The 22,218-nt window shown below is 55.1% G+C and overlaps 3 protein-coding genes across 3 annotated transcripts; all 3 read right to left on the bottom strand.

Annotated features, from left to right (window-relative positions):
- Positions 1-6,397: 6,397 nt before the first annotated feature.
- On the bottom strand, positions 6,398-7,340 carry MIND_00630700 (uncharacterized protein; the record flags this gene model as incomplete). Its single annotated transcript, XM_037363046.1, has 4 exons — positions 6,398-6,932; positions 6,985-7,064; positions 7,114-7,162; positions 7,210-7,340. 4 exons carry the CDS (start codon positions 7,338-7,340, stop codon positions 6,398-6,400), a joined length of 795 nt encoding a protein of 264 aa, XP_037220967.1.
- An 8,694-nt stretch (positions 7,341-16,034) lies between these two features.
- MIND_00630600 (uncharacterized protein) lies at positions 16,035-16,957 on the bottom strand (the record flags this gene model as incomplete). Its single annotated transcript, XM_037363045.1, has 5 exons — positions 16,035-16,190; positions 16,240-16,502; positions 16,544-16,656; positions 16,705-16,876; positions 16,924-16,957. 5 exons carry the CDS (start codon positions 16,955-16,957, stop codon positions 16,035-16,037), a joined length of 738 nt encoding a protein of 245 aa, XP_037220966.1.
- A 3,979-nt stretch (positions 16,958-20,936) lies between these two features.
- Positions 20,937-21,925, bottom strand: MIND_00630500 (Structural origins of high-affinity biotin binding To Streptavidin; the record flags this gene model as incomplete). Its single annotated transcript, XM_037363044.1, has 2 exons — positions 20,937-21,445; positions 21,493-21,925. The coding sequence occupies 2 exons, from the start codon at positions 21,923-21,925 to the stop codon at positions 20,937-20,939; spliced, it is 942 nt and encodes a 313-aa protein (XP_037220965.1).
- Positions 21,926-22,218: the final 293 nt, after the last annotated feature.

The following is a 22,218-nucleotide window of genomic DNA, read 5'->3' as shown; positions in this document are numbered from 1 at the left end:
AGAACCTAGCAGGGGAGGATCCAAAGTGTGAATAAGAGCTACAGGAAATACATGGAGGGATCGACCTAGCAGGGGAGGATCCAAAGAGAAGAAACTCTAAGGTAGGGTGCTGTGAGTAATGCAAAAAACATTACTCACACCGGTTTCGGAAACCGGTTTCGAAACACCCCCCGTTTCGAAACAGTTTTGAAACCGGCCGGCCGGGGGGGTCCGCTGACAGTCGGCGGCTCGGGACAGCGCCGGGTATCACAATCCCGAGGCACACTATGCGCCAAGCCCAACTGGAGCAGCAGTGGAGCCCCACTGCCGTGAACACCCATCTGCCCGGCCTTCCGCCAGTAAGTGCAGGTGATATTGGGAGGGCATCAAGCCCTGACAGCCGGGCCCGGGCTTGCCGGAGAATCACGTGTCGGTTTCGAAACCGGGTCGGCCGGCCACGGCATTCAAAACTAACACGTGTTTCGAAACCGGTTTCAAAACCGTTTCGAAACCACAGTTACTCACAGCACCCTACTCTAAGGGTCTGCCTGCTAGGGCGCCAACTATATACTGGTCGTCCGTAACTGCCAACATAGAGTGCAGAAGGCCTGAGCGGCGTCGCGGGCTCTGTCCCAAGGTGATCATTGGGAGGGCCTTGATGGATCGGTGATTGTGTGGGCAAAGGAGGTCGTGCACGATGGTCGGGGTGGGTCGGAGCATCTGAGGGGGCGCTAGTTGGATGCACCTCGGTATTTTTTGTCTGGACTTGGATCCGACCTGTCGAAGAGGATTTTTTTTTTGTCCGGACTGTGGCAAATTTTTGTCCGGATTTCGGTATCCAACCTCTTGGGGCATATTCACGGGTCCTACCGTGGATCATCACGTGTACATCATATAAGCAGACGCGTCACGCATTTAATCTCTCTTCTTCCTCTCCTCTCTGAACCGCACGCATGTTGTCTCCCCAGCCGATGTCGCTGCTGTCCACCCCGGATGCGGAGCTGGTTGCAACCCTTGCTGCGCTGGACGAGGGTGCGCTGGCGGCGCAGTTCCCTGCGGTGCTGACGATGCTCGCGCGGGAAACGGCGTTTCGGCCGACACCGGCTGTCCGGAAACTGTCGCCCGAGACGCAAGAGGCTGTGGAGGAGCTGTACATCGCGCGCATCGGCGCTTCCCGGCCCTCGCTCGCCGCGCCGCTCCTCGCCGCCGTCGCCCACGCGCTCGGGCCGGCGACCGACCCGTCCGCGGCCCGGAGGACGCGTGCGCTCTTCGGCTGGCGCGCGATCGTGTCCTCGCTCCCGCCGGAGCACCTCGCCGCGCTCGTCCCCGCGCTGACGCGCCTCCGGGAAGACCCGACCGACGCGGAGCGCGCCGCCCGCCTGCGCGACCTCGCGTTCGGCCCGCTGCTCTTCCTGCAGCGCCTCGACTCGGAGACCGCGTGGGCACCGGAGCACAGGTTCGACTGGGCCGCGGTCCGCAGCCTCCAGCTCCTCCCCGGGAACGGCACCGGCCCGGCGGTGATGCGCACGCTGGCCCCGCAGGTGCTGGCGTGGACGCGCGAGCCGCGGCTGCCCGTCGCGGAGTGGTGTGTGCGCGAGCTGCGCCGCTTCCCGCACGCCGCGGCCGACGCGGTGGCCGCCGCGCTCCGGGCCGCCGCCCCAACCGGGCCGATGGACATGGACATGGAGGCGCACGCGTGGGTGTGCCGCCTCCTGGCGTTCCTTGCGGACGACGCGTTTGCCGCGCCCGCGGTGCACCGAGCGCGTGACGAAATCGAGCGCATCGTGCAGCGCCCTATGGTCGATGAGCTCCAGGGCAATCTTGTGGCGCTGGCGTTGCGGTGTTTGGAGAGGATGGATGATTGGGCTGAACGCGGGAAGATAGTGCCGTTGCGCGCCACAGTGTAGAGTCTGTGCTAGGTTTGTTGTTGAACACGGTGGAGAGCAAACTATTCGTGACTTGGTTTTGACCAGCATCGGTCCGGCGGCCGGCGCCAAATACCTAAATAGGCTGACAGTGCTGCTGTTGTTATGGAGACCCGTAGCCTGTTAAATACTGTTCCATTATGGGACATCAATGCTCATGCAACCCCCACGCCCCGCGCTCGCCCTGCTTCCGTTAGAGCTCTGGGATATCGTGATAACGTTCCTGGGTAATCCACTGGTGCTGGCACACGTGTCACGGGCGCTGAACGAGCGCTGCGTGCGGGCCACCGTCGAGCGTGAAGCGGGCGGCACACGGCGCTTTGGGTGGGCCAACGCCCGCATGGGCTTCTTCTACTCGCGGGAAGTGCTGCGTGCCGTTGCGCATTACGTCCCGCTCGAGGCCCTGCCCCTCACCGACGTGTCTGTGGAATTCGAAATTGGCAATGGCGTGGGCGGCCCGGGGATCGCCGAGCAGCTGCTAGAGCTGTACCACATCGTGGCCCATGCGCCGAAGCTGCAGCGGCTGACCGTCTCCCTCTTTAACGTAGCTGTCCACTGGGAGCATTTAGTCGCCAACCGCGCGATGAAGACGCTGTGCGCCGTCCTGGCCGTCGCCGCGGCGCGCGCGCCGGGCCCCGTGATCGTCGGCGTCCGGCGGCAGTGGCCCTTTTGGGGCGAGGACGCGGTGCCGTTCACGTGCATGCCGGCCGACATCGCCGAGTGGGAGCTGGACACGCTGGGGACCAGCCGCTTCAACCCGCCGGCTCCGGCTCCGGCCGCCGGCCCGGGCCCACTGGCCCGGCTCCGGCTGCGTCGTGCCCAGCCTCCCCCGCCCGGTGAGGGCCAACGGACGACGCTCACGCGGTGCCACGACGGCAGCGTCGCGCGGGTGCTCACCGTGAAGCCCGTCCGCCATGTGTGCTGGGCGGCCGTCGATGCCGGAGATCACCGGTGCAGCCTGCTCACGCTGCACGAGCCGCCCGTACAGCGCATGGGGCTGACGGCCCCAGGGGAAAGCACCCAGCGCCTATTCGGGATGCCGCTCCACGAGCTTCTTCAAAAGCACAACCACCTCCTCAGCTCCATCGCCCGCCACTACGATGAGTAGGCCGTAGACATCATGATGCCGGCCTGAGTGTAGTAGACTAGTAGTATCCATTTTGGCATTGAAGTTGTTGCGTCTAGGTCGCGGACGGCGGGAGCCGCAGAGCTTCGACTAAGTAGGAATCGTCAGAACCGCGTCATGCCCTGAAAGAAGCGCTCCGGCGGCACGCCCTCCGCGCGGGTATTACCCAACGCGATCACGCCATCACTGCCTATTTCTTCGCCGTGACGGGGGGCGTCACGGCCAGAGGGCTCTTGCCTTCGTACCACGACCACCAGCAGCCCGCCCGCCTGCTCGCTCCGCACAGAGACGCCTTTTTGCGCTCTCGCTCGCGGGCCGTCGCTCCGGCCCGCTCCAGGTGGCCCGCCATTCATGGACTTGGAAGCGGCCGGCCGTCCACCCCTTTGCCCGCCCCCGCGCTGCAGCTGCCCGCGCGACCGCGCCCGCCCGCTGCTCCCACAAAGTCTGCCCGCCCCGAGCTGCGGGCCGGTGACGGTGTCGGGCCCGCCGGCGACGGACGTGTCCCGGCAGGGCCCGACGCGTACTGCGGCCCGGCGTCGTTGGCGCTGACGTGCCCGGCGATGTCGCGCTGCGCAACGCCCCTCTTCGCGCCGTGGCGGCCACGCGCGGTACGGTGGGTTGGAGGGCTGGGCGGGGGACGTTCGACCTGCAGGACGTCTTGTGCCAGGGGCTTCTCTACCGTTTGGGTGTTTGTGTCTGCGGTGGAAATTTTTGGGCTTCTTTGCGTCGCTTCGGCCTCGCTGTGATGGGCCGGGCGCGAGTTGGGGAGTGGTGCGTATGCTTATCTTGGTTGATATCCTCCTCTGATGTTTTCTTCTCCAGGCCAGGGCTTCAACAACGCTCTTTTGAAGCGGAAGACTGGGAATAGTACTTAGATGGTATGAGCGGCATTTATCCATGAGTTAACAAACTGCGAATGATGTCGTCTGAACGTGTGTTGGAACCAAGTTGGAACGCACGGCGGCAGATGAGCGTAAAAAGAAGGAGAGGATGAAAACTGACAGTGATGGCTGTGATTTGTGTGATTGGCCCGATCATCGGTCACTTTGATCACTGTCACCTTTTTTTCATGAACGACGACCATGGCAAGTGGAAGACGCTCCGCAGTTGGCGGCCGTCCGTGCAGCAGACTCTGTCCGTGTTCGACGCACCAACAACAACATGGACCGGCCATCGGTCTCCGGCCCAAGGGCAAAACTTGGAAATCAGGCGTTTGGCTACCCGGTCGGCCTTATCGCTGCCCAAACTTGCCCTTCGCTTCTCGTCTTCTCTACAACTCGCTTCCATCCGACCGTCAGGCTTCCACGCAACCTCACTTTCTCTTAGTACGGTACGGTCCGGGGAAGACGCCGGACTAGCCGTGACGCTAATTGGCGCCATTCAAGTTGACTCGGTTTGGACTCGGTGGTCACGGGCGGTCTCAACCAGTATCGGCGCAGACTCGGTCGAATAACTCGATCAACACGCTGTAGCCGAACCGGCGCCAAATACCTAACTGGGCTGGCAGCGACGGCTGCTGCTGCTATGGAGACCCGTGGAAGCTACCTGTTTAAATACTGTTCCTGCGCGACATCGTTCTCCGCATGCAGCCCCCACAGCTCGCACTCGACCTGCTTCCCTTGGAGCTCTGGCATATTGTGATATCATTCCTGGCCGACCCGTTGGTGCTGGCGCACGTTTCAGCAGGGCTGAACGAGGCGTGCGTCCGGGCCACCGCCGAGCGCGCACTGGCCAGTGAAGGGGAATACTATGGCCGCCGGCAATGGACCGACGTGTGCAGGGGCAGATTCGGCGACCTACCGGACGTGCTGCGCGCCGTCGCGCATTATTTCCCCCCTCGAGGCCCTGCCCCTCACCGACATATGGGTGGAATTCAACATCAACATCGAGCCCAGAATCGGCGAGCAGCTGGAACAGCTGTACCACATTGTCAACCACGCGCCGCGACTGCAGCGGCTGACCGTCAGGTTATGGCATGTCGAAGTGTTTGCCTACTGGAAGTATTTTGTCGCCTACCGCACCATGAAGAACCTGTGCGCCATCGTTGCAGTCGCGGCGGCCCGCGCGCCGGGCCCCGTGATCGTCGGCGTCCGCCAGAATTGGCCCTTTTGGCCACGCGAGCGGGCAGTGCCATTCACGTGCATGCCGGCCGACATCGCGGACTGGGAGCTGGACACACTGGAGACCACTGGCAGCCGGGGCCGCACCCCGAGCCAATTCAACCCACCGACCGGAAGCTCAGATACGAGTCACGACTCCGAGTCTGAGTCGGAGCCTCAGGAGCCTGAGTCAGAATACGAACCACCCGAGCGTACAACACTTACGCGGTGCCACGACGGCACGATTATGCGGGTACTCAATGTGCAAGCTGTACACCATGTTTGCTGGGCACGCGTTGACGCCGAAGAACACCGCTGCAGCCTGCTCACGCTGCATGAGCAACGCATAGACCGCAAGGACCTGACGCTGCCGGGGGAAAGCACGCAGCGCCTATTCGGGATGCCGCTCCACGAGGTCCTTCGACAGCACAACCACCTCCTCCATGTGTTCGTTCGCCACTACTAATATGACAGCTTGTATGCAGACATGCCTCAGGCTGAGTGAAGTTGTAGCTTACATGTTTGTTCCAAAACAGGAAATTTGTGTGCAAAAATCAATTTTTTCCTACACTAACTTGTTGAAATGACGGACTCACCGGCAAACTCGGAGTCAGTCCGAGCACAGCCACGCCGACTCATCGCGCACGGGTGATTAGTTTGTATTTTTGTATTTCAACTACATAGTATAAATACTTGAGTGTAATAGCTACAAGGACATTGAATTTCTTTCAACATAACTTTCACCTTGAAAATTTTATGCATCAAGTGGCATACTAGATCTGTAAATTGCAGATCTAGTATGCAAAGCCCGGGCCTGGAATTTCCGCCTGTATCCGTGATTCGGATCTTGAACCCCCCTTGATGCCCCAGATACTTGCGGTGATAAGGGTGCTCCTGGCAGCCCTCCCGGCGACGCTGTGCGCCGTCTGGCTCCACACCGAGGGTTCCGAGGGCGGCGCGGCCGAGGAATACGATGGCCGCAGGTGGACGGCCGCGCGTCCTGCAGGCACAGCGGGTGGCGGTGGTCATCTGGGGTCCCGCGCTTCCGTCTTGCGTGGCCTGCGAGCGCCGGATTCGGAAGCCTGGTCGGAAGGAATATGATCAGATGAGCGCTGTTGAAGGGAGCTGATAGTAAAAGGGTTGTTCCACAGGGAATACCTATCTCGCTTGTATGCACTGGCACAGCTCTGGAGATTGTTCACGTAAACAAGAGGATCGACAGTCCATGGGTATAACTACACGCAAGCAAAATGTCTGGGCCCTCAACATCAAGCTACCAAGCCGAAGAACACCACACCGACCAGGAGCGTCAGCCCCACCTCCACCTCCAGGCCCTTGCGCGCCGGCACGGCAGCGTTCGTGCTCGGCTGCGAGACGACGCTGACACTGGCGCTCCCGCTGACACTCGCTTTGGAGGACACCGCGGACGAGAGCGCGGTGAGCGGGTATGCGTAGCTGAACGAGCCCGTCGGGAACGACACCGGGATCCCGCCGGGTAGAGACGCACGTGCGGCGCTGCCGGTGCTGGTAATGCGGCCCGCACTGGCGCTTGCGACCGGCTTGCTCACTGACACGGTGCCAGACGACGGGTCAGGCCGGAAGCTGATCGAGAGCCCCGGGCCGTGGTGCGAGCTCGAGGCCGCGCCAGCCGCCGGCGTAGTTTTGGAGGGCGGCGTCCCCGTGGCGGTGGTGACAGTCGCGCCGGCGGTTGCGTTCTGGCCGATACCAATGGCGATGGGCGCGGACTTGGTGAGGACGGTGTACGGGGCCGCCATGCTGCTCAGGCCGAGCATGTACCCCGCGCTGGCCGGCGATCAACACCGATGATAAGTTCACAAGAGGAGAAGCGGCGCACGCAGGGAGGACGTCCGGCACGAGGAACGACGCGGACTGGGCCTGCGGGTCGACCGCGTTCGCGAGCGCGAGGTAGCCGCTCTGGCGCCACGTCAGCTGACTTGCAAGGAGGAAAGGAACGGAGACGCACGAAGGTGGGCGCCGGGCCGGTGCTCCAGAGGACGACGGTGAGGTCGTCGCTGCGCAGACGTCATCGGCTTGTCAAGGAGGTTAACATGGGACGCACGTATCCCGCCCGTCCGCGGCCCACGTCACCGCCACGACCTGCCCGGGCATCAACGACGGCGGGGCCTTGAGCCCGGACAGCGCGCGCACCGGCGTGGACACGAGGAGCAGGCAGAGGGCAGCGAGGAGCATCTATTCCGCTAACTTTTTCGGGGGAGGGGAGCAGGCGAGGGTGGACGTGGCACCGTCACGCCGTTCGATATTTAAGCTCTTCCCCCAAGGCTTTTTACGTGTCCGACGAGGCTAGCGCGGCTGGACGCGAAGAAGCGGGCCTCGAAGGCTCCCTGGAAGCCTGACGCGCGGATGGAAGCGAGCTGCAGAAGCGAAAGGCAGAGGATGGGCCGACCGGGGAGCGTCAAACGCCGGATTTTCAAGTTTTGCCTTTGGGAAGTTTCGCCACGCCCGGACGGTCCATGTTGTCGGTGTCGGTCGTGCGTCGGACACGGACAGAGCCTGCAGTGCTACACGGACGCCCGACAACGGCGGAGCGCCTTCCGCGCGCCATGGCCGTCGTTCGTGAAAAAAAAATGAGTCACTACAGTGATCGATGATCGGACCAATCACACGATACCATCACAGCGTCATCCGCTCCTCTTGCGCTCATCTTACGCGCCGTGCATCAGGAAAATGACAACTTAAGCTTTTTGTACTTTTTGAGCTTTTCAAAGTCATAAAAGCCAAAAAGAGCTGCAAAGTTCAAAAGCTCTTTTGCACCTTTTAAAAGTTATGTGTAAGGGCAACCTCGCGAGGCTCGAAATCAGAGTCCTGAGCAGAGGGGGAATCCTTAGTGAACTACTACAACAGGAAGGGACGCTACAGACTCACCTGAGCAGAGGGGGAATCCTTAGAGAACAAGCCAAGGAGCCCTCTGCTCAGGTGCACTACTATATACTAGTGACCGGAGTAATGATAGAGTGACTGCATAGCGACGAACGACGCATGGGAGAAGTCAGGTGTCGCTAATGGACCCTAGGTGAGTGTCGAGTAGCCCTCGAAGCTCCGGAGAGGCAGGTTTGGGACCGTGATGCCAAGGGAGGAGCCCAGGCATCCTTAGAAGGCCTAAGAAGGGCTTCGGGAGGTCCAGGCTGCCTCTGAGCGTCTCCGCTTGTGACCGTGACCGTGACAACCGGAATCGGAACCGGAATCGGAATCGACTCCGGGTGTGTGACCGTGACGTGACGGCCGGAAACGGAGAGGGAAGGCGTGGAGCGGAAAGGGAAGGAGTCTGGTCTAGCCCAAGGGCCGGGGAGTGTCGGAGAGGACCAATGGGAATGGCGGCCAGCCATGACCACTGGAGGGTAGCGACAGGAGGGTCACTCGGAGACGTCCCCGGACGTCTCCAGAGAGGTGGGTGTGAGGGCGTGCAGCCTGGGGCGCTGCGGTAGGCACGAGCCTTAACGGCAGTAGGCCTCACCCAAAGGGAGACCCGATGACGGGGGGCCGTGGTAGCGGAGTGGGAAGCGGAGCCATGGCGAGGCTCAGCCATCTGAACGTAAGCCCGAACGCTGACATAGGTTGGAGACACCTAAGAGGTCCAGCAGGTAGAGATCGTAGGGAGACCTTGATAAGTGACAGCCCAGAGAGGCTGGCAGGCCATAGGCTCAAGGTCTAGAGGGAAGTGGTGCATCCACATCGGGAGAGGTCTCCGATGGCATTAGTGATCCCTGATGGTGACTCCGGAGAGGCTCCCGGAAAGGGGTGGCCAGGGAAGTCGAAGACTAGGGATTACTGGATGTGGGATGTGGTGCGGGCAGTGGAGGGAGAGCGTCAGGGTGTGGAGACACGGAAACACGAGCGGAGACGTGGAGACGCGAGCGGAGACGCGGCGCTTGATGGGATCAAGTGACGGCATCAGGGTTTCCCCTGACATTATGTTCCTTTCTTTTTTAAGCTAATAAAGCTAATAAAGCTTCTGTAAGTTCACTCCCAAGTTCTAGCCAAGTTGCTTTCAAGTTCCCTTAGAAGAGATTAAATGTGTCTGCATAAATCATAATTAGCATAGGGAAAACAAAACACTACTTGTAAGCTACTCAAAATAGTCCGAAACAGCATCGTAGTCTACCACATCGAAGTCACTATCATCATCAGAAGAAACCTCGATTGGAACAGCAGCGGCTGCATCATTGCGCGTCGTAGCAGCCTTCTGCGCGGCTTGCATAATACGGTACCAATGATGCATCTTGAGCTTCTTGATAAGCTGCGCAATCTTCGCATAAGGACGGACAGGCTTGTTGATGCCGTTGACAAGCTGGTGCCCACTCCCGTCCCGTAGTTCGTCTTCGAGAAGTTGCCTGGGCCACCAGCAACAGGGACATATGCCCCAGATGAGTGGAGACTGAAAGCACGTTTAAGCTAGAAAGGGTTAGTCAGGGTTACCTGTCTAGATAGGAACATACTGCCTGAATGCACATCGTCAGTGCTCCGATTGGATAGGTTGAGGCATCGTCGGCATTGAAGGCGACAGGCCCCAAGGTGTTGTCGATGGTTGTCGCCGAAATATGGGCAGCAAAGGTATACGAGACGACGAAGCTTTGAAAGATACCCTGAAAATGTATTAGTAGCTTATCTACTCCAACGAAACACCTACTTGTGGGAGGCCCTCGGGCTCCGGACCAAATCCACGATAGTAGAACACTCGGTCCTTATCGGACCCACTGGTGTTGCGCTTGACGGACTCAATCTTGTCCTCGATAGTTTTGTAGTCGCTCAGCATCAATCCGACTGCCTTGATAGCAGTCGCACCAATGCGATGACGCCACGCGTCAATTTTGTCCTCAGTCTCGTGTCGTTAGTATGAATTTAAAAGAAGATGATGAGCGCACCAGCTTGACGATGACGACCGCGAGGTCAGTCTCCAGCCCGACCTGCAGCTCAGGGAACATGCTGTTCCAAGACGCCACAATGTCACCATCTTCGAAGGTGGCCCATGCTTCGTCTTCCCCCAGCCGTGTCAGCATATGTGGAGCGAATATTTTGGTAAAGTGGCGACGGAACTCGAGCAGCAGGTTGTTGTGGGTAATGGAACCCTTCTTGAGCTTGGTCGTGATTTTGGAGTCATCCTTGGGGGCCACATACGTCGGTTCAGTCGTGGCGACAATGCCCGCAAGTGCAGGCATCTGGGTGGAGTTAGTATATGACACAAAGAATAGATGGTATACCTTAGCGATAGCGGCCTTGGCCTTGCCCGGGGAGCGAATTGACGAGACGATCCGGCGCTATCATCACTACCGCGAGGCCTTCCGAGTTGTACGTCTGCAAGGATTTTCGCTCCCTCGGCAGCATGCACTGAAGCATTATATTGCTCGCATCATGGACTTTGGTGTTCCAAATGGACTTTGCAGCTCGATTACGGAGTCGAAGCATATCCGGGCCGTAAAGCGACCATACCGCCGCTCTAATCGAAATAAACCCCTTGGTCAAATGCTCCTCTCGAACCAACGACTTGACAAACTTGCTGCTGCACGGGCTGATTTCACTGCCCGTGGCATGCTATCTGGGTCACTATTTGCATCACCGCTGGCGCCTGTAGAGGAGGAACCTCAACCAGTAGAGACCACTATTGATGATGATGTGGAAGAAGGGGATGTTCCGGGCCCTACCTGCCTAGGGGAGGTAACTCTTGCAAAGAGCTGTGGTACTGTCTTCCTCCTATCTTTTACTACCATGTTTAATAAAGCCTTTCCAGTTCGAAAGGTGCCCCGCGACGTGCACCAGTTGGCAAGTTATGTACACCAACCACGTCTTCACGAACTTATTCGACGCTTTCTCTTCGAGCAGCTCAATCCTGAGCGAGCCGCAACTGAGGACATTATCCCTCTTGACGACTGTCCAGACTTCGCCGAACGTGTCTATATCTACACCCCCGCCCAGGCAGTGTTCTATGCTCCTAGCGACATCTGCGGGATTGGTGGGATGCGTCATGAACGAATTCGAGCCACCAAGTCATGGTACCGTGGTCCACCTCGATACGACTGTGCTCTCATCGAGCATGACACCGAAGCTCAGGGCTTCCGTGGCCTTCATGCTGTCCGTGTTCGACTTTTGATGAAGTTCACATTCCGCGGTATTCAATATCCCTGCGCCTTGGTTCATTGGTTCTCCGCTCATGGCGACGCCCCTTGTCTGGATACTGGGATGTGGATTGTGAAGCCAGACTGGGTTCGGGGTTCTGCCCGTACACAACCCCTGCTAGCAGTTGTCCATCTTGATGCAATCTTACGGGGAGTACATTTGATTGGTGTGGCTGGGAAGGACTTTCTACCTCCTGATGACAAAGACCTGAGCTTTTCAGACTCTTTAGATGCATTTGAAGCATTTTACGTAAACAAGTATGCAGACTACCATGCACATGAAATATTATTTTAATTTTTTTTTTCAAAAATATTTATTTTCAGATATTCTATTATTTTCAAGAATATCTGAAGCTAAAAAAGTTTCAAAGCTGTGAAAGGAAAAAAGCTTGAAAGTATCACAAGTCATTCAAGCTGTCCATAAGGTTGGCACAAGTTCACAAAAAAGCTAAAACTGAATAAAGGACTACCCAAGCTACCAAAAAAGCACTTGTCATTTTCCTGATGTGTGCTCAAAGTCACGTTCAGACATACGCGCCTAGGCTTGTGCTCAACGACGTCGTCCGGGTGTGTTTATTTTCACGCATTCATATGTCAATGGTGGTTGAACTTGAGCCACGCACTCTTCCTTAACAACCCAGCCACTCACACTGGAGTTTCTGTCCAAAGATGGGCCCCAAAATGATGAGCAAAAAAGATGTATATTTTAATGACTTGGAAAGATAACAAAATAAAACTTTAGAAAAGTAGACTTGATTTGTGGCCAGACACTTTTCAAATGTATTACAGGGAGAGGTGGATGGATTGAAATTGGGGCACATATTAAGTTATCAGGTTAGACTCAACTCAAAGCCATTATCGGCGGACACTTTTGTGGCTACAATTTGTAGCAAATATGCCACCACAAGATATAAGATGATATATATATATATATATAATCAGGGACAGTACCAAAGTGTATACTAATGAAAATAATTACAATTGCAAAACATATTTACTCTTATATTAAGCGGATGTTGTGTGAATATATGTGCATGTTTGGCATTGGCTTTCAAGTTAACAATTGATTTGCTCCACACTTCCATTTTTGGGGTCACTGCTGTTGAAGTCCTAAATTGGGAAGAAAAGGTAAAATGTGACCAATTCTAATTGGGATGCAAAGCTGTAAGTCATGTCCTGTACCCAGTACTGTGAACAAGTTGTTCTTAAGGTTATTTACTAGTAAATATTCTCAAATTGTGTACAAATTGAGAAATGATTACACAAATGTTAGTGACTTGCGTTGCACTCAACATATACTAGCAAGAGATAAGTATTCAAGAAGGCCATTGGGCATCTGTGTGCCTATAGTTAGTGGCAATGTGCTTAATTTAGAAATTCATGTTATTCAAGGAACATTCAAGTTCAAAGCTGAGGCGTAGCCACCGGCCCTGTCTAGTTGTAACTATGTAAATGAAAGACATGCATATATTGAATAAGCCTCCAACTATAGATAATACCTAAGATTTAAGCAGATACAGCATTTAAATAGCTTATTAATGGCTTTTTATGACTATATATAGGGCCTTAGGGTCATCTGAAGTAGCACTTGGTCCAGTTATGTTCCAGAAATTCTGAGTGGGGGTATATAATAATTTTCCCCATCTGAGAAATCAAAAGGCTACATGGTGCAATTTGAAGTGTAGAAGAGATTGTTGGGGAACACCAAATGATTTTGTTCCTTGTAGGCAGGGGACCAACAATCCATCCATCATCCTGTAAGACATAGGATTGCAAGGGATATCTATTAAAATCCCAGACTCTGATGGTCTTATCATCAGATCCAGATACAACTCTTGTGCCGTCAGGAGAGAAGGCCACTGACTGCACCCAATCAGAATGCCCTGTGAGTATTTGCTTTGCTACTCCAGTAGTTGCATCCCAGACTCTTACAGTGTTATCAGAAGATCCAGACACAATTCTTGTGCCATCATGAGAGAAGGCTACTGACTGCACAGAATCAGAATGCCCTGTGAGTATTGACTTTGCTGCTCCAGTAGTTACATCCCAGATTCTTACAGTCTCATCATCAGATCCAGACACAATTCTTGTGCCATCAGAAGAGAAGGCCACTGACTGCACCTGACCAGAATGCCCTGTGAGTATTTGCTTTGCTGCTCCAGTAGCTGTATCCCAGATTCTTACGGTCTCATCAGAAGATCCAGACACAATTCTTGTGCCATCAGGAGAGAAGGCCACTGAGTGCACCCCACCAGAATGCCCTGTGAATATTTGCTTTGCTGCTCCAGTAGCTGCATCCCAGATTCTTATCGTCTTATCATCAGATCCAGACACAATTCTTGTGCCATCTGGAGAGAAATTTACTGTTATAACTGCTCCAGAGTGGTCTTTCATTTCAGGTAAAAGTTGTCTGCTCCTCATCCCTTCCACCATTACTATCTCATATAAGTGTGGAAAGTGAACCTTCCATTTTTTGACCTGTGATCTTCCACACTCAATTGAAAGACTTGTCAAATATAGGTCTTTGATAGACAATTCTGGTCCACTCTGGTAATACATCCAGAGCCTTTGAGCACTATTCAAGTGAAGGTTTATATCCTGCTCTGTTATTATGTATGATTTGCAATCAGTATATATCATACTAAAATAATTTTGTCATACTTTATTAACCCAGCTATTTGCCTGAACTAATGCTCTGGAACAATCTCCCCTTGGTATCAACATTGCTAAAATATAATTGTCAATTCTGTAAACTCTGCCAAATATCTAAGAACATCTTGGTTCTCGGGAGTTTGCTCATATCTGACCAGGTCTAAACATGCTGCCCAGTGTTCACAGGCATATTTTACCTCCAAATCCATCACTTTATCTTGATTCAACAATTGGACTTCCTGGAGCATATTAAATCTTAGGTTTTTCTGCATAAGGTCCAATAGATCACATGCTTTGTTTGTAAAGTAGTGTTTTGCTCCATTTGAATAGTCTTTGTCACTTAACATAAACTCATCAAAAGACTTGTGAAATGTGTAAACACAGTGATCAAGGGCAGAAACATATAGAACTGCATTAAGTGCCTCAATACCCGTCTTCACCCTATGTTGATCTATATCCTCTGTAGAGACAACCATTGGTGCCAGATTCTCTATTGTCTGTGGATGCCGGCCTGAGATGACTGCATAAAGAATATTCTTCCTAAGCTCCTTTACATCAGCCCCAACATTTGTTACGGCTTCAGTAATAATGTTTTGATAAAGCACATGGATCAAAAGCTCCTGATCTCCTTCAGGTGTAACTAGTTGATCAGACTTCTGCATTATTTGGAGACGTTTCCTTTTTAAGGCTTCTCACGAGTGTCACGGATAAATACCTGTACTCTACCTGCGGGTAATTTAGGCTTCAAAACCAATACCTGCATTTGCAGCATCCGTGGGAAACAGGTACCTGTACTCACGGATACGGGTACCTGCACGGGTTATCCACGGGTATTTTGAATAAAATATTAGGATACTGAGGTATATTGACAATATTAAGAGCTTATATAGAATATAGTATCAAGTACTATACTGATATGGACACTACAGGGCATAAGAAGACTGTAGTGACTGGAATATATAGAAGATAATGAAAATTAAGATCTTCCAGAGTCATACCTGTACTCTTGGCATCCATGGGAAACGGATACCTGTATCCGCGGATGTCAAACCTGCAGATGTTTTCCTGCAGGTACCTGTGCAAACATCCGCGGGTGTTGACACTCGTGCGGAGCTTTATTCCTTTTCTGCATAAGACTGAGTCCATAACTAGGTGGATTAAGATATCGAAGCACTGTGGCTGCATAGATGAATAAAGTGCCAGCTTGCTGTACAATATACTGCCAATCCTCCTGTGACAACTGAGGTTCCTTTTCCATCAGAAATTTTGCAATATCACTTTTTGCTTCTTCTGAATCAATCGTCTCAAGATGGAATATATTGTTTTTCAATTGTTCTGCTTGTTGTTTAATGTTTGGATCAGGGCGGCTTGCAGTAGAATCTTCAGATTTCGGATACTAGGGTCCATGTTCTCAATCAACTGCTGGATAACCTGTGTTCCTCTGTCAGCTTCAATGGGCTATAGATGTGCAACAGCTGTCGAGCAATAGTGGGAATGATATACTGAAATGTTCTTGTCTCTGTCTCAGAGTTATTTCGTGAGCAAAAGAAAGATGCTGCTAGTCTGTCTTCTGCCTCCAACTTCTGGCAAAGACTATAGGCAACAGTTGACTTTCCAGTACCAGCCATACATATCAGGAGAGCTGTCATTAACCCATTCCATAAGTCTTGCTAGAAGGTTCTGTCTTGTTCCATGAGTGCAGCCATGACGAGCCTCATTTTTTCCTTGGTCAGCATTATATATGGCTTTGGATGCAAAAGGAAGTCTTTCTGCCTGTTAATACTTAGTATTCAGGGTAGTTTCCCAAGTGATTATAGCTACCAGAGTATTCAATACCATCTTGTTCACTTCTTGTTCAATGGACACAATCATTTTATACTATCAAGTGAATATTAAAAGGAGTAACATGATGGTTATATGTCCTCAAATTACCTGATGGCTATTTAGCCCATCTGCTAGTTGTGATGCACAAGATTGTAGCTGTTCCTTGATTCTATTTGGCAGAAGCAACTTATTGAAGGCATTGGCTTGAAGATCTGCGATTTTCTGTGCTTCTGCAATTATTAGGCTGAAATTGTCTAAGAACAGGACAGAGAAATAAATGTCAGATAGTTATCACATACCAGGCCAATTCTTGACTACTTTCCATCACAATGGGATTGTACTTGTTTGCCTTCAAGATCTGCTCATTGACATCAATAAGCCCCTTCAGAAGTTTTGCCTGTAAATCTTTCAGTTCTTCCTCATTCTCCTGATGAGTCTAATACTAGTCAGTCAGATTATCCAAGCTTGTAGAAACTAGATAATACTATGAGTATCTCAAAGATCACTCCCAGGACTTCCACTGGAGTATTAAATGGTTGAGGAACCGTTGATGCCATTATATTGAGAATTCCAGACAGCCCTTTGCAGGTATCCAGAATCCTGTCAAGTTTCCCCTTTTGTGATTGACTCAGCTTAGTTACTGGCAGATTTTCAGCACTGTGGAGTCCTGTTGATGTCTCCCATGGCTTGATGGACACAACAAGTTTTCCAGCTGGGTGGCCCTCATGCTGCAAAGCCAAGGTAACCTCTGCATTTGCTCAGAACAGCCAAAGTACTACAGATTCATACCTTTTCCAAGTTGGGCTTGTTGAAGCAAATGCTGGACTGTAACCTCTGAAACACCAATCTTCTCATGCTTGTCAAGGTGAGGCACACGAAGCAGTGTAAAGGTGAGCATGGTACTGGTCGATGTTGTCTGACTGCAAATTGCTAATCAGCTGAAACCCCACATTATGTGCAAAACTACTTGCATGTTTGTTTCAAAGTTCCAGTTGAGCCTCTTGTCTGTCTTATGGGTCTTGCAGCCTGCTATTTCAGCACCCCTCACAGCAACTGCGACATAAAACCTCTTGTTGTTCCACCAATGGGTGGGCTTCCAAGCAAAATCAAGAGCCTTGTGGACTGAAGAGTGTCAGTAATTGATTTCATGGTTTTTTTTTAGCATTTACTCTGAAGGGTGTATGTTTGAGCAGTGGAGGCCATGGTGGTACTGGTCAAGGTGCGAAGGAGCAGGGAACGTCCGCACACTCACCGTGCCCCAAGCCATGCGGAACCCATGTTTCCTCCGCATGGCACTGTTCTTGACAGCGAATATGTTGCCCGTGGGAGAAACCCGGATATTCGCCCGTTTCGGGCCGAGAAGTCGACTGATCTGGGCAAGAACACGGCGCAACTGGTCGAAATGACCGGTTACGGCCCGGGGCGCCGTTGACCCAAGGAGCGGACGAAACCGGCGGTGTGTGAGGACGGCCAAGGTCCTGCTGGCGAGCGTCTGGGCATTAGAATGGGAGAGACGGAGGATAGGTAACGATTTTATTAAACGGATCATGTACACAAAGAGGGTCCAAACCGCACCGAGAAAGCAAAACACCCGTCGATACTAATCCCAGCTATACCCCGGCGGAAGCTCCTCTACAACCACTATACCGTGCTCTGGAACCCAGCACTAGCCGGCGGTCAACACTGACCACAAGAGGAGAAGTGGCGCACGTGGGGGAGGACGTCCGGTACGAGGACGGGGAAGGACGCGGCCTTGGCCTGCGGGCCGACCGCGTTCGCGAGCGTCAGCTGACTTGCAAGGAGGAAAGGAACGGAGACATACGAAGGTGGGCGCCAGGACGGTGCTCCAGAGGACGACGCTCAGGTCTTCGCTGCGCCAACCATCCATTCAGCACCCAGCGGGGGAAGGAAAAGATTGGGTGCACGCACGTATCCCGCCCATCCGCGGCCCACGTCACCGTCGTCATTCGCCCGGGCATCAACGACGGCGGGGCTTTGAGGGCGCAGCGGACGCCAGGAACAGCGAGGAGCATCTGCCGCTATGTATTTTTTGGGGGAGAGGCAAGCGAGGGCGGAGGGGATGCGACACAAGGTGTTTGAGCTCTTCGCCCCGAGACTTTTTATGTGTACTAACGACGAGCCTAGCGCGGTTGGACGCGAAGAAAGGGCTGCAGCGAGCCTGACGCGCGGATGGAAGCGAGGTGCGTCGCGGACCAGAAGCGAAGCATCCGCGCAGGTAACTTGAAGTTTGGGCTGAGGAAGGGCCGACCGGGGAGCGTCAAACGCCGGATTTTCAATTTTTTGCCTCTGGCAAGTTTCGCCAGGCCCGGACGGTCCATGTTGTCGTAGTGCGTCGGACACGGATAGAACGGCCCGTTACCAGCGGAGCGCCTTGAGCTCGCCGCCAGTTGGCAGGTGCTGGCCGTGGTCGTCGTTCGTGAAAAAAAAAATGACAATGATCGATGATCGGACCAATCACACGATGCCATCACTGAGCCTCTTCCTCCTCTTGCGCTCATCTTATGCGCCGTAATTCGGGGTGTGTTCATTTCACGCATTTGTATCTATGACAATCAATGCTGGTTGGGCCACAGGCTGTACTATACTTCTCCAACCCCGCGACTTCCGCCGAAGACTCAGGCTCCCGAAGAGCATTCTCGAAGTCCTGGACAAAAAACCATCAGCGGAGAACTTGAATATCAGCGAGGATAAGCACACCAAGCCTCGGAGGCGTCGAGATCGACAAGTCACAGACACCTTCGAGTCTTGAGAATGGCGAGACACGACAGTCGACAAAAGAACTGAAAGAAACACGCACCAATCCCCAACTCGCCACTACGAACCAGCGTAGCCGAAGCGACGCAACGAAGCCCAAAAATTACCACCGCAGATGCCAGTGGAGCTACCCAACGGCGCGCAGATGGAGCTACCCAACGGCGACAGGCCGACAGCCGTGCGCCACGCCACGCCGAGACGCCCAAATAGTAGTAAGCCACTAGACGTCCCCCGTCCCGCCCTTCCACCCACCGTCCCGCGCCTCGCCGCCACTGCGCGAAAAAGGGGCGTTGCGCAGCCCATTGCCGCCGGGCTCGTCAGCGCCGACGACGCCGGGCCGCCGTACGCGTCGGGCCCCGCCGGGACGCGTCAGCCACCGGCGGGCCCGACACCGCCGCCATACCCGAGAGCGTACGGACTGCTCGAGCTGGCGCGGTCGCGCGGGGCAGCTCGGAGGGGGGTGGGCAAAGGGGTGGTCGGCCGGCCGGTTGGGAAGGCCGGAGCTGGGCCCGCGAGGGAGAGCGCGAGGAAGGCGTCTCTGTGTGGGGCGGGCAGGCGGGCGGGCTGCTGGTGGTGGTGCGAAGGCAAGAGCCCTCTGGCCGTGACGTCCCCCGTCACGGCGAAGAAATACGACGTGATCGCGTTGGGTAATACCCGCGCGGAGGGCGTGCCGCCGGAGGGCTTCTTTCAGGGCATGACGCGGTTCTGACGAGGTCTACTTAAAAGACGCAGTCGAAGCTCCGCGGCTCCCGCCGTCCTAGACGCAACAGCTTGCAAATGGATCCGAGTCGCAATGAATTCTCGTGATTAAGTTAACCCAGAGGGAAACTTGCAGATGTGTTTCTACATAAAACCAAGACACGGCCGGGTGAGCGGACTACACGCTGCCCTGCCAAGCTGCAGCCTCACGGGGTACATGACCGCCGTCTCCCCAAACACACACGTCGAGACCGCCATCATGCGGCAGGGCCGCATCGACCCGGGGGTGCGGCCCAGCGCCGGGCCGGACGCCGGGTCCGCGCTCGGGTGGGCGCTCGCGCCGCGCGTGGAGAAGGGCTAGAGCACTCGACGACCGTGTGGAACGCGTTGTACTTCCCCAGCACACAGCGCATCGTCGCGCAGTGGGTCGTCGTCGCGAGCACGACGCCGTCGGCAGCGTCGTATACACACGGGGCCGCACAGGGCTGAGTAAGCAGGAGGCCGCGCAGACGGAGGAGCAGCACGTGGCCGAGGGGGCCGGCACCGGCGTCCCGGCCGAGATGCAGAGATCGGATCCGGAGGCATCGGATCCAGAGGCCGCGGCCGAGGTGCTAGACTACACCCGGTTGAAGGGCAAGTGCCAGTGGTACAACGAGCTCGGCTCGTGGATGCTGCTCTCGGCGTGGCCCCAAGGCTCACTCGTCGGCCTGTATAACTCGACAAAGGGCGATGCCTCTGCCGCGTACGACCTGCGCGGCCGCTTCGATGTGTCCGCGCCCGTTGCCGAGGGCATGGGCCTGTCGCTCGGGTGGGCCGTTGGGTGGAACAACGCCACGCACGGGGACTCGTACTCGGCGAGCACGTGGGTGGGCCAGCTCTTCCTCGGCCCGACGCCGGAGGATGATGATGTCATCACGACGCAGTGGCTGCTCGGCGTGAGCACGGCGCCGGAGAAGATCTGGGCCGCGACGATGCTCGGCGGAGACGTGTTTACCCGCGGCGCGCCCAAGGCTGCGCTGGCGGCGACGGTGCCCAGGGTCAGCGTGCTTGCACACCCTGGCATCGACAAGATTGTCGAGAAGGGCGAGGCGATCGCGAATATGTAAGTGTAATGCTACGACCAAATGATCTTATCTATTACCAATCCAATCTACATCCGAGTCTGGAACCTGCACAGAGACTCGGAGCCCCTTGGGAGTCCCGTACCGCTTCTCTTTCCGACCCAGAATAAGTAAGGAACTACTGTACTATTTTAATCAATTCGTCACCTACCTGCGTGACATGTGCGACGAACTTAAACTTTCGTCAGGCCTTCCCCATTAGGGAATTTCAGCGCCGGATCGGACGGAAAATTACCATATATGGACCAATTTGGGGCCAATTTCTGCCGGATATGCGTGACTGACGAAAAATTTTCGTTGGCTTGAGCCCTGTGTGACGCATGACTGACGAACTGATTAAAATACTACAGTACTGTAGTATTTTACTCAATTCGAATGCCAAAAATGGTGTGACATCTGATACGAAAATTGGAATTCGAATTATATAGCCTGTGTGACGCGTGACATACGAACTGAGTAAAATACTACAGTCTGTGTGGTCTGAATAAAAGAATCTTTGCTTCGGGTTTTACATTCAATGGATGGTACATCATACTGCTGCAATCGTGTTTGTGCCACTTACTTATCCAAAAAGAAACGCAAAATTGTTACTTGGCATACTTCTCGCCTCTCGCGACGATGTCGCTGACGCTCGGATGCGCCGCACCGAAGCCGGCGGCTTTGACCCGCGCCACGGTTGCCCCATCCGGCTGCGTCCGGCGAAAGACGTCCGAGCCCAAATTGGTGGACGCCCACACGCGCGTTGCGGCGGTGCTGACCGTGAGGAGCCACTGCGTCGTGATGATGTCCCACGCCGGGTCCTGGCCGAGGAAGACCTGCCCCGCCCACGTGCTCGCGGAGTGGCTGTCGCCGTACGCCGTGTTGTTCCACCCGACGGTCCACCCGAGGGTCACGCCCTTGCCCCCGTCGGCGGCCGGCGGCACGCGGTCGAACGTCCCGCTGAGGAAGTACTCGGAGGCTGCCTCCCCCACGCTCGAGTTGTATTTGCCCGAGAGGCCGAATAGCCGGTCCGCGGAGAGCTCCACGCAGGACCCGAGCTCGTTGTACCATTTGCCCGTCAGCCGCGTGTAGTCAAACGCGGTGCCCGCCGCCAGTGCTGTTCGGAATTGGAATCAATAAACTCCGGCTCGTGGTACGCCACACCTTGTTCCTCCGGCTCCGGATTCGCGATCGGCTCTTCGAGCTGGCCGCCGTGCGAGCGGGTGTACACGACGCTGCCGACATTCGCGCTGTTCCACGTATCCGCAGGCGTGGTGCTCTCCGCGATAATCCACTGCGCCACAATCCGGTCTGCCTCAGGGAAATACTGCGCGGCGAACCCCGTTGTAGACTCCGCGACGACCTGCTCGGCCCGGCGCGAGACGGTCCACCCGAACGCGATGCCGCCGTCGGGCCGGGCCGCCGGGCGCGGCTCTGGATCAATCCGGCCGCGCAGGTAGAACGTCCCCTGCGGCGCCCGCATGTACCCGGTCAGCGCGCCGTCCGTCCCCGCGGAGAGCTCCAGGACGTAGTTGTAGTCGCCCGCCGCGCCCGCGTCCGTGCTGCGCCAGATGCCGTTGAGGTCGACGTAGCTCATTGTAGGGTTGTTGTATGTAGAGTGCGCTTGTCTCCCTGCCTTTTATAAGCTGCGATATATGTCGCCCGGAGCGAGACAGTTGCGCAGGGCTGTGCGCATGACAGGATGACGGCGTGAAGAACACAGACGGCGACTAGGAAGCCAGCGGGGAGGTGCCGCGGCCCTAGGTCTGCAAATAGCTGGCAGTCCTGCATGCAGGAATAGCGCAGAACACGGGCAGGCAGGCAGGCTGCTCAGAGATCATCAGCCTTCTATGTAGTCCGGCGGTGCAAGATGCCGACGGTGACGAGAAA

This window comes from Mycena indigotica (assembly GCF_014461135.1).
Source record: "Mycena indigotica strain 171206Taipei chromosome Unknown Mind.scaff0005, whole genome shotgun sequence".
NCBI classification, from domain to species: domain Eukaryota; kingdom Fungi; phylum Basidiomycota; class Agaricomycetes; order Agaricales; family Mycenaceae; genus Mycena; species Mycena indigotica.
Note: the sequence above shows the minus strand (reverse complement) of the source record. Positions and strands in the feature narration are given on the sequence as shown.